This window comes from Puntigrus tetrazona, chromosome 14 (genome assembly GCF_018831695.1).
Source record: "Puntigrus tetrazona isolate hp1 chromosome 14, ASM1883169v1, whole genome shotgun sequence".
NCBI lineage: Eukaryota > Metazoa > Chordata > Actinopteri > Cypriniformes > Cyprinidae > Puntigrus > Puntigrus tetrazona.
The window spans coordinates 7,417,716-7,431,632 of record NC_056712.1 but is presented as its reverse complement, the minus strand read 5'-3'; the positions used below and the strand labels follow the sequence as shown (position 1 = coordinate 7,431,632).

At 39.3% G+C, this 13,917-nt stretch overlaps 1 protein-coding gene across 1 annotated transcript; it reads left to right on the top strand.

Annotated features, from left to right (window-relative positions):
- Positions 1–232: 232 nt before the first annotated feature.
- LOC122357637 (phosphoethanolamine N-methyltransferase 3-like) lies at positions 233–12,531 on the top strand. Its single transcript, XM_043257070.1, has 12 exons — positions 233–383; positions 1,130–1,307; positions 2,110–2,265; positions 3,665–3,801; positions 8,211–8,368; positions 8,447–8,641; positions 9,491–9,580; positions 9,989–10,078; positions 10,680–10,802; positions 11,306–11,437; positions 11,593–11,709; positions 12,261–12,531. Exons 1-12 carry the CDS (start codon positions 374–376, stop codon positions 12,369–12,371), a joined length of 1,497 nt encoding a protein of 498 aa, XP_043113005.1. The 5' UTR covers positions 233–373; the 3' UTR covers positions 12,372–12,531.
- The last annotated feature ends 1,386 nt before the right edge of the window (positions 12,532–13,917 follow it).

Genomic DNA, 13,917 nt, shown 5'->3' with positions numbered 1-13,917 from the left:
GGTCCCTTAGGCACCACTCAGAGTTTGGCCCAAGGGACCAGGGAAGGACTGTAAGGAGCGAAATCAAAAACCTGTCATGCAATAAGACTAATCTGAGAAGGGATTACTAGGCCTGAGGAGGAGCATGCCGGCGTCTCTCTCTCTTCTCCATTTCTCCAATCAGAAACTGTCTCATTCAGCTTTGACGCCTCCCTCTCTAACCGTCTGTAAATGATGCCTGGAGGAATGCACATCCAGTCCTGAGTAATATAGACCGGGACAGGACAGCGCGTGTGACTGGTTAAAGAGACTGACTGATCAAACTGTTCTGGTGCTAAAGAGTTTGATTTGATCTGGATATTCCGTTTTGTGATTTTATTCTATTTCACTGATAATGGAAGAAGGTAGGACAAAAACACATGGACATTTTTTCCTATGTCAACATTGAGATGAAGAAATGAAACTTGAATAACTTCAGAGTCATTACACATAACTCACTTTGGAGTTACGTAGTTTGTAATTAGATCATTATAGTTTAATTATGGGTTTTTAAATACTGATGTCAGGGTGAGAACATTTTCTTTCCTCAGTGCCAGTATTTTGTCAAATATTGCTTGTATCTTTATTGCTCTTTATTCAGACATTTCTCAGTTTAGCCTTACAGAATAGAACTTTAAAAAAATGTTGTTTTTTTTGTAGACATATTTTGCAATATAATACAGTATATAGGAGATGGTCAGATTAAGAGAACATATAAATCATAAAAAAAAGGAAATTATCACTTATTTTACATAAGAATTATGCAATATAAACCACCAAAATAAACCTAATCTACAAAACTAAATATAATTTAAATATCTAAAAATCTAATATATATATATATATATATATATATATATATATATATATATATATATATATATATATATATATATATATATATAAATTTATATATAGATTTATTTATATAAATAAATCTAAAAATATATTTAATTCAATGTGTTACTTAACTTTTTTTTTCTTTTTTTCAAAACATGGAAACCTCTTTTTTAATAGAGTACTCAGTTTTTGTAAAAGTAACCATGAGTAGAAAATCTATAGAAACAGAAATATCCTCAGTGTCCTTACCTGACGGGATTTGTCTCCACAGAAACCGAGCGAAACATGATGACGAAGTTCTGGAAGGAACGTTCCAAGTCTGCGACAGTAGAGGAGATGATGCTAGATTCAAACGCTCAGGAACTGACCCAACACGAGCTGCCAGAGATTCTGTCCCTGCTTCCTCCTCTGGCTGGTTCTGATGTGCTGGAACTCGGTGCAGGAATCGGGTCAGTGATCACATTTGCATAAAGATAATAATGTTATTAAAAAAATAGATTTAATGTTAGAAATGAAATCGTTGTACATTACCATAGTATGAACATACTTATTATTTAGGATATATTTAAGATATATATAATATATACAAACAGCACTATAAAAATTGCAAGATCATTTCATGTAAACATATGCTTTTACATTAACTGAAAATAACTAAACCAATTAATTTTTACCTTATGTGAGATTCAACAAGGTAGAAGATTCAAACATGTCAAACAAGTGTAACATCTAGCCAGCAGAGGGAGCTCTCACCGGAGTTCTAGCACTCTCTCTGCTTCTAATACATCATGCCATGGCCATTACTATTACCATTATCATTACCATTACCATTACCATGCCTGGTAAACTGTGTTTTTGATTCTTGTATTGTTTGCCTGATTGGACTGTATTCTGGTTTTGACCTATTGCCTGCCTATTGCCTCTGGATATTCCTCTGTATTTATTAACTGAGCGGACTGCTTTATTTGTTGCTGACTCTCTGCCCGCCTATCACTCTGTGCATCGCCTTGCCCTTATTAAACTTCTGTGCATGGATTCCAACTCAACCTTTGTGCCTTCCTTACAACAAGGAGCATTAATTAAACAATACTCACTGTAGTATATAATTATATGCCGCAATGTAATTATATGTCTCAGTGAAAATCTTGTGGAAACTAATCGAATGGTCAAATGGTCAGGTGATCTGTTTCTTGGCCAGTACTAAGCTTTTATTGCTTTATTTGCTGAATTGTTATTATGACCTCTTTTCAGTCGTTTCACGCGTCACCTCATTGGCAAGGCTCGTCACGTGACTGCTGTGGATTTCATGGAGAAGTTTGTGGAAAAGAACAGAAAGGACAACAGTCACCTGGGCCACGCTGAATTCATCCAAGCTGATGTCACAAAGCTGGACTTCCCTAAACACAGGTACTTGTGTATATTCAGCCACATAAACACAGCTACAGTGTGTGCAGGATTATTAGGCCAGCCAATATTCTGATTTTACCAATACTAAACCACGTCAATTTCAACAACTGCTATTCATTTTGAATGTAATTATCATTTAAATATGAAAATTATTAAGTACCCATGAGAAGGATGATGCAATAATTTAGAAATCACAAAATTAAGGTGTGATTAGCAACAAGATTAAGGTTAAATTTAGAAACAGGTTTGGTGATAATAGTAGGTTTAATGGTTAGTTAAGGTGTAAGGGATAGGTCAACAATGTAATTATGTTATTACAAAAAATTATAACAGATGTAACTACATATAGGTATTTTTTTTTTAAATATAAGTGAAACTTGTAGGTACAAATTAAGTGCATTGTACCAGATTATAATTTAAATGTGGGTAAATAGTAGTTAAGGCCACCTAATATAAAGTTGGACCGATATATTAATGGCATACGACTTAAAATTAATAGTTAGGTGTTAGACCAAGAATAAAAGCATTAGAAACACTTTATAGTGCCACCATTTACCAATATACCTAGAGTCTCCAGATGTCATGAATTTGGTCTATGAACTTCTGTGTTCACCTCAAGATGTCATTATTCCATCATATTGACTTTCACACCACCCAGACTGTTGTACACCACCCTGGACTCCGTCTCCCAGACTCACACATATTGGTTTCACCGGCATTCAGTCTGATTACACAGCTGCATCCAGTCACACACACGCTTTTTAAGCACTGACTCACTCTCACTTACCGCAGAGCATTGTTTAGTGTTTATTTTCTGTTTAGTCTTCAGCATTTTTCTACTTATTTACCTCTACTAGTGATAGCTGCTTTACGGGGCCCGTTTCTTGTTTTCATAGTCTTGTGTCTGGTCTCGGTTTTCTTAGTTTAGTTATTTTCTTGTCTTTTCCCGTTGTTAGAGTTGCCAGTGTATCTTGGATTAACCTTTTGCCTAGATAAAGACATTTTTTAGGCAAATAGGCTAAGAGTGTCACTGCTATGATTCTCATTTTACAAAGCACTGACTAGCAAAATGTTTGGATACACCCCTGATGAGTATTTTTAATCCATTTTCCTAGAAAAAAAGTAAATAGTAAATGTGAATACAGTATGCCAACTGTTAGCGTACAAGAGTTAACAGCTTTACTCTTCGATATAAAGCTTCTTTATTAGCACTGAGGGCTCCATGAAGAGCATTTCACATCTGTGGAATCTTTCCACAAAAGTTTCTTTATAACAGAAAAAGTTTTTTTAGATGATTATTAATATTCGATTTCAGTTTCATTGGGTATAAAAAGATCTAAGAGGATGCAGCCCATCTCATTTGATTTTCACTTCATCTCTCTGACATTTTCTGTTTCAGTTTTGACATGGTCTTCTGTAGTTGGCTGTTGATGTATCTGAGTGACCAGGAGCTGAAGTCATTGGCTGAGAAGTTCCTCACGTGGCTCCGCCCAGGAGGATACCTGTTCTTCAGAGAGTCCTGCTTTTACCAGTCAGGTTAGAGAAACAACACCCTATAATCTGACACTTAATGGCACTGATTTATTATTATTATTATTATTATTATTATTATTATTATTAAAAATTTGTCAAAAAAATCGGATCCAAATTAGTAATTGCATTTTGTTAACAATTACTAGAGATTTTTTCTTTCATATAGTGTAGCATTTAGCATAATTGAAATGCTATTATATTTTTTTACATTTTATATTTATTTTTAATTATATTTAGAATTTATTTTGCGATTTTGTTGTGTTTATTTATTTTTTCATTACTTTTGTTTAAAATAAGTTAAAAATGTGATTTTATTGGACCCGGTTTCACCTCATTTGCTCATTTGTTAAATCAGCTTTTGTAGGGTTAGCCTGTAACAGCTTAATATCCAAATCATCAGTTAACACAAAAGACATCATAAGCACATCTGTGCCTGCTTTGTCTACATGTGGACTTAATATTACCTCTTTGGCTGCCCACTTTGCTACTTCATCTGATAATCTGTTTCCTTTTGCCTTATCTGAATCTCCCGATGCATGCCCAGCTACCTTTATCACAGCCAGTTTGGATGGTAGCTGAGCTGCATGAATTAACTCCGCCACCACACGTACGCCTCAATTATGCGATCAAGTAATTCAGCAATTGAGTAGGCACACCAGTATTCGTTATCATTTGGTTTATAGCATGATCCATCTACATACCAATGATTCCCCTCCTCCAGGACAGATGCAGACACATCTGGCCTGCAAGCCATAGAAACTTGAATCCTGGTCAGGCAGTCGTGATCCGTCTCCTCAAATTTACCCTGTGTTAACAATTCATGCAAACATAAAGTAGGACAGTGAACAATAGAGGTTGGTTTCAGGGTTAAATTAGCAGTAGCATTGCTAATAGTATTACTTCGTAACCTGAAAGCTTTGAGCAGTCATATGCTGAGTAGAAATGTTTTGCATAATAGCGCCTACCTGATGGGAAGTATGTACAGTCAATGGATGTGATAGAACAATATGCTCTGCGTCCTGTACCATGATCACTGTAGCAGCCACTGCACGCAAACAAGCCCCTTTGCCAAGGAATCCAATGTTTTTGACAAATATGCCACAGAAAATTACCCCCATGTTCCTGAGCCATATGCACATAAGCCAAGAGCAGGTGGCTTATTCAAGGAAGCTTGCAAGTGACTGAATGTGTGGTCCATTTTAGTCGTCCATGTAATGTCATCAGAGTCCTGTAAGGTGGCCGCTCTCAGGATTTTGTCATACATGGAACAATTTGGCACCCACGCTCTGCAATACTTCACTAGGCCCAAGAAGCTTTGCATTTGCTTCTTCATAGAAGGATGCTTATATATGTAGCAATGGCCTTGATGTGCTCTTCAGACAGTTTTATTGTGTCTTGCAACAGTTCATGTCCAAGATATTTGACCCTCCTTTGAACCCTTTGGATGCCTTAAAACCGACTCTCTGCTAAAATATTGCATACAATGGTGGAGGCAGCAGCACATGAGACCTCAGAGGCTCCGATAACTAACAGGTCATCCACATACTGCAGCAAATAGGTGTCTGGAGGTAGTTGTGCATCCTTGAGCGTCTCGTGCACTGCTGCGGAGAACCAGGAGGGCGCATCAGTCAGACCCATGGGGAGTCACTGAAATGTATATTGGGTGTGGTCAAAGGTGAATGCAAACAGTGGCTGCGTTTCAGGATGTGAATGAGGAATAGAATTAAGTATTGTATGCACATCAGGTACAATAGGAGCTAATGGCTTAATCAAGTCATACATTTTTCTTAAATCCTGTGTTAATCGCCAAGAGCCATTAGCCTTTTAATTGGATTAATTGGCATATTGTAGGGTGAATGAGTATGAATCAGAATGCCTTGAGCCAGTAACTGTTCAATAACAGGCTGAAGTCCATCTTCCTTTTCCTTGGAGAGAGGGTATTGTTTACAATAAATTGGTGTGCATTTGAGCAGAGTAGCCTTGTAGCATTAATAAGGCCTGCTTTGTCTTTATGCGCCACCCATAGTCGAGGGTTAACAGCAGTCAGTTCCAGTATGGCTGCAGATGCAGCTGTGTCCTCCAAAGGAGCACTTCCTGCATTGACAGTGAGAGAATAGACAGGAGGAAACATGAGTTGCAGAGAATTATTGTCAAATGTAATATGAGCACCAAGTTTATGCAGCAAATCTCGTTCCAAAAAGCAACACAGAGCATCAGGTATTATTGCAAATGCATGCATTTTAAACAAAGAGAGATCATCTTTAGACATCACCGGTAGTGTTGGTGTCATCTCACATCGAACAATTCAATGAAAGGCAAAACTGACGGAGTATTAGGGTGTAGTTGCCCTTTGGTTCTCACAAACAAGAGAGACAGAGAGTTTCTGACGGGTGCTTCAAGTTCTCTCTTTATTCCGCCCGTGAAGAGCGCCTTCAAATCTTAGTTGCACAGCACTGTGAAACTACACAAAGAAACAATGAAAACAAATGAATACATATACAGACAAATAGGATAAATAAAGTTCACGTTTGCAAAGAAACATGAAAAAATAACTATTTAAATAATAAAGACGGTAGAAACAATTAAATAAAGCAGAGCTCATATGAACTTGAAGAAATGACAAAATACAAAATATAGGTCAACTTTACATACCTTGCTCCGCTCTACCAAAGGATACTAAGTTGAAATCAAATGAAATTAAAGGCCCCTTTCACTGTAAAAAAACCCAAAATTTTATCCCTATAAACTTTGGAGAAACATGAATCTTCGCTGTTCTGTTGATCTGACCACCTGCCTTACCCCGCCCTTCAATGCGTAAAGCAAATTTAAAGTGACAACCACCAATCCGCCATTTACATAGGGTATTTAATAAAGATCACTGAATATGCATTATGAGAGGGCTGACTCCTAGCGGGGATTCCAACCTGTGGGATATTGCGGGTTTTGTTTCTGCTGCTGAGGGTTTGGGACTTCAGGCCGGGGCCTGAAACCATCCAATCCTCCTTTTTTTCTCCTGTTTTTCTCCAGAGTCTTTTTTTCGACAATTCTTGGCGAAATGCCTAGGTTTTCCACAATAGAAACAGACTTTAGACACTGCTGCTTGTTTTGGGCGTGCATTCACATTAAATTGCATCATTGCAGGAGCCTTCATCCGTTGAGCATCAAATGCCCCTGCATGGAGAGCTCACACAATCTGCGAGTCAAAGCCTTAATTGCAATCTCATTAATATTCGGGGTAGTCAATCAATCGAACCAGCTGTGCAGGTTCTTTATGCATTCGGAGTCAGCCCAGTGTCCCGAGTTCCTGCTGGTTTCGTCCAGGAATCCTGAATCCCTGCTGGACCATCAAGCGTCCTGAGTCCCTACCTCAGGGGTGCCCTCCAGAGACTGTACCTCAAGGGCGCCCTCCAGAGACTGTACCCCAAGGGCGTCCTCCAGTGATCGCCCCTCCAGCGGCCCCTCCAGTGCTGGTGCCTCCAGCGCGCCCTCCAGTGACTGCGCACAAAGTTTACCCACCCTCCCACCATATCCCGCCGCTGTCAATGTCTCTCAGCAGCCCTTATGCTCACCCTCATTTTATCATCTGGTGCTGGGGCTCGGCATGGGTCTGCCTGTCACCATCATCATCGATGGTGTAGGATCCCTCACCTCGTTGTCCAACCTCCGAGGACTTCCACATCGGCCCGTAGACCCCGGATCCCCCATGGCTCCTAGCTCCCTCCTCTCCACCGTGGCCCATCAGTCCACCAGCTCCCGCCGCCGGTCGGCCCCATGCAGTCGATGGCCATTCCTCTTCCATGGCTCCTCCCTCCGTTGGCTCCACCGTGGATCTTCTGGTCTGTGCTCTGGATCCCACGGATTTCCTCCTGGCTCCTCCCTCCGTCCGTTCCTCCCTGGACTCTGTGTTTGTCCCTATTTGCAACCCCCCTCCTGACGGCCCGTCCTCCACCAGAACCTCCTCCCAAATTCCCGTTTTTCCGTTTCTGTTTTCATTGGGAGGATGCACCTTCCCAGGAGGGGGGTGTAATGTTACGTATTTGGACTGTTTTGATGTTCCATGTGCTCGTTGTGACCTACTTTCTGTCTTCCGTTGATTGTGTCATTAGGTTCACGTGTGTTCAGTTAATTTAGTTAATTTCTTTTGTGTATATAAGTTCTTGTTTGTTGAGTGTTCTTCGTCTGGTCTTCATCACAATAGCATCGTCTTCATCATAGCTCATCTTAGCATCCTAGTTAAGTGTGGTTATTCTGTCTGCCTGCCTGCCTGTAGCAGTATTATTTGTTAGTGTGTAGAAGGTTAAAAGTTATATTCTCACCGAGTCCTCCTCCCTGAGCCACACCATGACAAATGAAGATTATTTATTATTGTAAAAGTTTTTCTATACATTTCAATGTCTTTTTGATGTCCACAGGTGATTTCAAGCTAGATTTTAACCCCGCGCACTACAGAAGCCCTGCTTGCTACAACCACCTCATGACTTTACTCTTGCTGGATGAATCAGATCAGACAGAGAAGAAATGCTATGGGTTTGACATGGTGCTCCATAAGACACTTCAGACCTATGTGAAGGTAAACCAGTTAGTCAGCAAACTATTTTAAGGACGTGAACTCAGTATAATAAACTGAAATGGAAATTCTTTGTCTTAGATGAAGAACTACTACAACCAGTTGTGCTGGCTCATGCAGAAAGTTCGGCGTGATGTTGTACAGCAGCATGAGGGTGGCTTTTCCACATTCAAGGAGTTTTTGGATAACCAGCAGTACGCCAGAAGAGAAATCTTACGTTATGAGAAGATGTTCGGATCAGGAGATGTCAGCACAGGTGGATTCAACACGACCAGGGTCAGGGATGCAGAATTTGGAGCATCATGCATCGTCTTTATTCATCTTTATTAAAAATGCAAAGAAAGAAGAATTATTTTTATTAATTACAATCTACCTTTTCAAAAAATACTTTTACCTTTAATACCCCTGAAAGATTCATATTAATAACATTAAGGTACTTAAAATAATAATACCGAAAAAGTAGGCTAATAGTACTTAAATTGTTAGCATTTAAGATACTGCCTCAGTAGCTTTTGTAGACTAGCTTTTTTCTGAGAGTGTAAGAATATAAGTTAGGCTACATAATAATAACAGTCCAGCAGTTCAGTGAATAAGTGAAAGTTGATTTAGAACAAATCGTTCAGTTCACTGATTTCCACCTGAACGTATAATTATTAAGTCAAATGAACTATGCTATAAAAAAAATTGTTAATACGAACAGTATATCACTTGTTTCGTAAACTAGTATGTTTTTTAAAAAAATAATAATTTTTATGAATCAATGTTTTAGAGTGCATCGCGAATGAATGAGTCATGGGCTCATTGGTAAAGATGCTTGTTTCGTTCAGAAATGAATATGCATTTTTTAATAAATCAGTGAAATAAATCATTTAATGACTCATTCATTCATACAGGTGGACACCTATTTTGTACCTTCCTGAACGAATTAATAGTGTTTTCGAACCTATCATCTAGATTCTAGAAGAATCATTAATTAATATATTTTATTTCTGTTCTGAGGATTCATCTCTTTTGGCTCATATCTCAGCAGTGGAGAACTACCGATCTCTTAATTCTCACTGTTAAATCATCATTTTAGTGAATAATTAATAGTTTGTTTTCTCTCAATGTCTTTGATAATATTAGGAGTTGGTTGATACGCTGAACTTGACTGACGGACAGAAGGTTCTTGATGTGGGTTGTGGGATTGGAGGTGGAGATTTCTACATGGCCAAGGTGAGCCAAAGGTTGACAGGTTATGGATTTATGTGTTGCTTCAGAACATGTTTTACCTTCCTTAAAGCAATAGTTCACCCAAAAATTAAAATTCTGTGGAGTACTATGGAACTCAGTGGTGACCCAAAACAGCCTGGTTACAAACTTTCTTTAAAATATCTTCCTTTGTGTTCAGTAGAACAAAGGAATTAGAGGAAATTATGACAGAATTTTAATTTTTGGGTGAATTATTTCTTTAATTGTGTATTTCTCAAGATCATTAAAACAATTAAATATTATCATACATGAATTCAGTTTTTTCTGTTTTAGTGTGGTTCATTCTGAGCACATTTACATGATCATTCAAAGTTGTATGATTACTGTGATATGATTAATTGCTAATTTACTGAATGATTTTTTTAATGACAGACCTTTGGGGTGGAGGTTCTGGGCATGGACCTGTCATTAAACATGGTGGAGATCGCGATGGAGAGAGCCATCAAGGAGAAAGTGCTATTAGTATGTTGAGTTTTTCATGAAAAACCAAGCAACACCCTGGCAACCACTCACAATACCCTGGTAACCATATAAAATGCAGCAAACTACTCAGAACAGCTTTGCAACTGCATTAAAACACTGACAACCAACCATAACAAACTTGTAACTCCATAGCAAAAGCAACACCTCAGAATAGTTTTGCAATGACATAACATCACCGTGGTAACCACCCAGATCACTATAGCAACCCCAAAGCAAATGTATGTGGCAAAACCCATCAAACTGCTCAGAGCAGCTCAGTAACTACACATCAACACTGTAGAAAAAACCTATAACAACCTAGAAATTGCATAGCAACACCCTGGCAACCACATAGCAAAACCCATCAAACTGCTCAAAACAGATCAGGTACCACAGTAGCCATAACCATAATTTTATAGCAACAATCTATGTTAATCTAGCATAGCAACACCCTGACAAGCACCAAGAAAATTCTAGCGACATACATAGCAAAATACATCAACTAGTAGCTTCACATAGCTTTGAGAATGAACAGAGCTGCATTCTGAGAAAGTTCAGAGACTGTCAGCACTTCCTGATAAAGTCTGTCCTTCCTCTGCAGGTGCAGTTTGAGGTGTCAGATGCCACAAAAAGAAGGTTTCCTGATGCCGTGTTTGATGTGGTTTACAGCAGAGACACGATTCTGCATATCAGGGACAAACCTGACCTCTTCAGAAAGTTTTATGTGAGTGTTTTCACCGGTAAAAGCCTGCATGTGTGCATTATTTTAATGCCTGTCACAGAAGTAGCATACTGTATATTTGTATGTGTGAGCAAGTGTGTGTGATTATATATACAAATGATGATCTGTGTTGTAGATGTAAATATACTGTCATTGGGTAGCTGTTCCAGTCAGTATATCTGTGTAGGTGTTTGGGTATGTGGTTTTAACTTCACCTTGAGCCTTCTTTGTATTTTTTTACGAAGTCTCAAATGAGTGGCGCATTATGTATGCCTTATAAAAACAAGCCTTTGCATTTGTGCTGAACTACTGAGGATTCGAACCAAGTAGGCAAATGCAGTGATGTGCAGTAAACAATTACTGACGAGGAAACAATTCTCAGGAAATAAGAGCAAAAAATTAGCATGTTCTGCCCTCTACTGGACGAATGAGATATTGTCTTAGAAGTACCTGATAAAAGAATATGTATTTTGAGGTAAACCGTACTTTTAATGTGTGTGTTTCAGTCATGGCTGAAGCCAGGCGGGAAACTTCTGATCAGTGACTACTGCTGTGGAGAGAAGCCTTGGTCTCCAGCGTTTCAGGATTACATCAACCAGCGGGGATATATCCTCTACACACCTCAGAGATACGGAGAAGTACAGACCACATAAAATCATAGTGTACCATTAAAGCTTCTTTTCACTGAAGTTTATTATTAATTTATTATTTAATACTAATATCAGTCAACGCTGGCTATGCCAACAAAGCTGGCACAGGGCCAAAGTGTGTTTGTTTGTGTGTGTGTTTTTAGTTCCTGATTGAGGTGGGATTCAGGAATGTTCGTGCTGAGGACAGAACAGAGCAATTTATTCAAGTCATAAAGGCTGAACTGCAGAGAGCCGAGGAGATGAAAGATGAGTTTATACAGGTAAACACATACTCCTGCATTACATTTACAACCTCACATTTGCATGCTATTGAAGGAAATATTTTCCCTTTTTAATCAAAGGTATTGAAGACATGTTTCACTTTCATCTAAGAAGTAGTTCACCCAAAAATGCTAATGCTCCCAACCTTTCAATGCAAGCCATCCATGACGTAGATGAGTTTATTTGTTCATGGGAAGAAATTACCTGCTCAACAGGAGATGCTCTGCAATGGATGGGTGCCGTCATCATGAGAGAAAATCATCACAATTCATATATATTATGAAGAGATGACACATATTTTATCCAGAAGCAACAGTTAAAAATGCCTTAAAGACATTTATTCTGACGGCACCCATTCACTTCAGAGGATCCACTGGTGAGCAAGTGATGTAACGATACATTTCAAATCTCTTATGAAGAAACAAACTCATCTACATCTTGAATGACCTGAGGGTGAGTACATTTTTCATTTTTGGGTGAAGTTTGCATGAATATTGTTGGAAAGGAAGCAGCTTACCGTGTACTCTTGTAATCTCTGTCTCCCCCACAGGAGTTCTCCCAGGAAGACTATGATGCCGTTGTAAACGGATGGACAGAAAAACTGCAGCGCTGTGAGACTGGAGACCAACGCTGGGGGCTTTTCTATGCCACCAAAGAATGAGAGAAAGGAAGAAACCAACAAATTAGCAATTTCAAATCAATATATTTCAGATGCTACATTAAGCTTGCTGTTCTAATTCTGTGAATTGCACAGCACATTGATTTGAGTATCAGAGCTGTAAAGCAGACATACTGTTATATAGCAAAAATTAATAAATTATAAAACATACAAATTCCGCTTTTCTGTATTATTTTTGTTTAACCCAGAACAGAGAATATTGTAACCCCTAGCCAGCAAAGGGTGCCCTCACTCGAGTACTAGCTGGGCTCATCCTCTGCTCTCATTTCCTGTTTGGAGGCCTTTATAACTAAAGGCCACCCGTAGAGACAATGCAAAGTATTGCCAGTTAACCTGCCTTACAGAGCATTCTACAATTGACTATTGCTATCCTGTGTATGATCATTGCATGTCTGCCTATTTCTTGTTCTTTGGATTTGCCCTTTTGTTTTGTCTGCCCTATTGGATCGCTGTTCTGGTTTTGACCTTCTGCCTGCCTACCCGTTTATGCCTCCTCAAATGGATTCTAACACAGCCTCCGTGTTTTTGTTACATAATACTTTGCCTACCCCGAATCCAGTGGAAGATTCAAGCCTTCAAGCAGCATTCAACCACCAAGGAGAACTGCTCAAGAATGACCAAGAACATCTGACTTATTTTATCTGAGCACTCCCAGACGGTAAGATTCTCATGTTCTCACTCAAGATTCTCACTCAAGTCTCATACCCTCAACGCAAACTGACGAACCTATGCAGCTTAACATATTATGGCTCTTGGAGAGCAAGAGAGAGAGATGTCAGATTAATCGTTTATGCTTCTCAGCAACCCCGGGTGAATATGGACCATTTTGCACTACTTGGTAATAAAAAACTCACTTTACCTATTAGCCTTAAGACTGATGAACTTTCTGTTAATCTCACAGCCATAATTGAGCCGCTCTAAACCTGATTGATCATCTCTAAATTCCAGATTCCTACTCAACCATGCAATCCTTCCATTCGTATTAAATCGGAAGAGGTATCATCCATCAGACACTGACTCTCACTCTTCGCGTAGGAATTTTACATCAAGAATCCATCTCACTGTATGTGGTAGACTCTCCAAAACATCAAGTTATTTTGGGCTTCCCTTGGCTCTCTGTTTACGATCCCAACATTTCATGGCATGACGGTGAACTCAGAACCTGGTCAGAATTTTGTCACAATCCCTGCCTCCCCATCAAGCCTACTCCCTATATGACAACTAGCATAGAAAGCCCAGAAACCCTCAATCATGTTCAAATCCCATCTTATTACCAGGTTCTGACGTTTTTAGCAAGACAAAAGCCACACAACTACCCCCGCACCGTCCTTGGGATTGCACCATTGATCTACTCCCCAATGCTATGCCTCCCAAGAGCAAAGTCTATCCACTGTCCAGAACTGAAAGTCAGGCCATGGAAGAGTACATCTCCGAAGCCCTCGCCCTCGCATTTTATCTGCCCATCGACTGCCCTTGTGGCAGCTGGGTTCTTCTTTGTAGAAAAGAAGGGTGTAGGGTTGAGAGCATG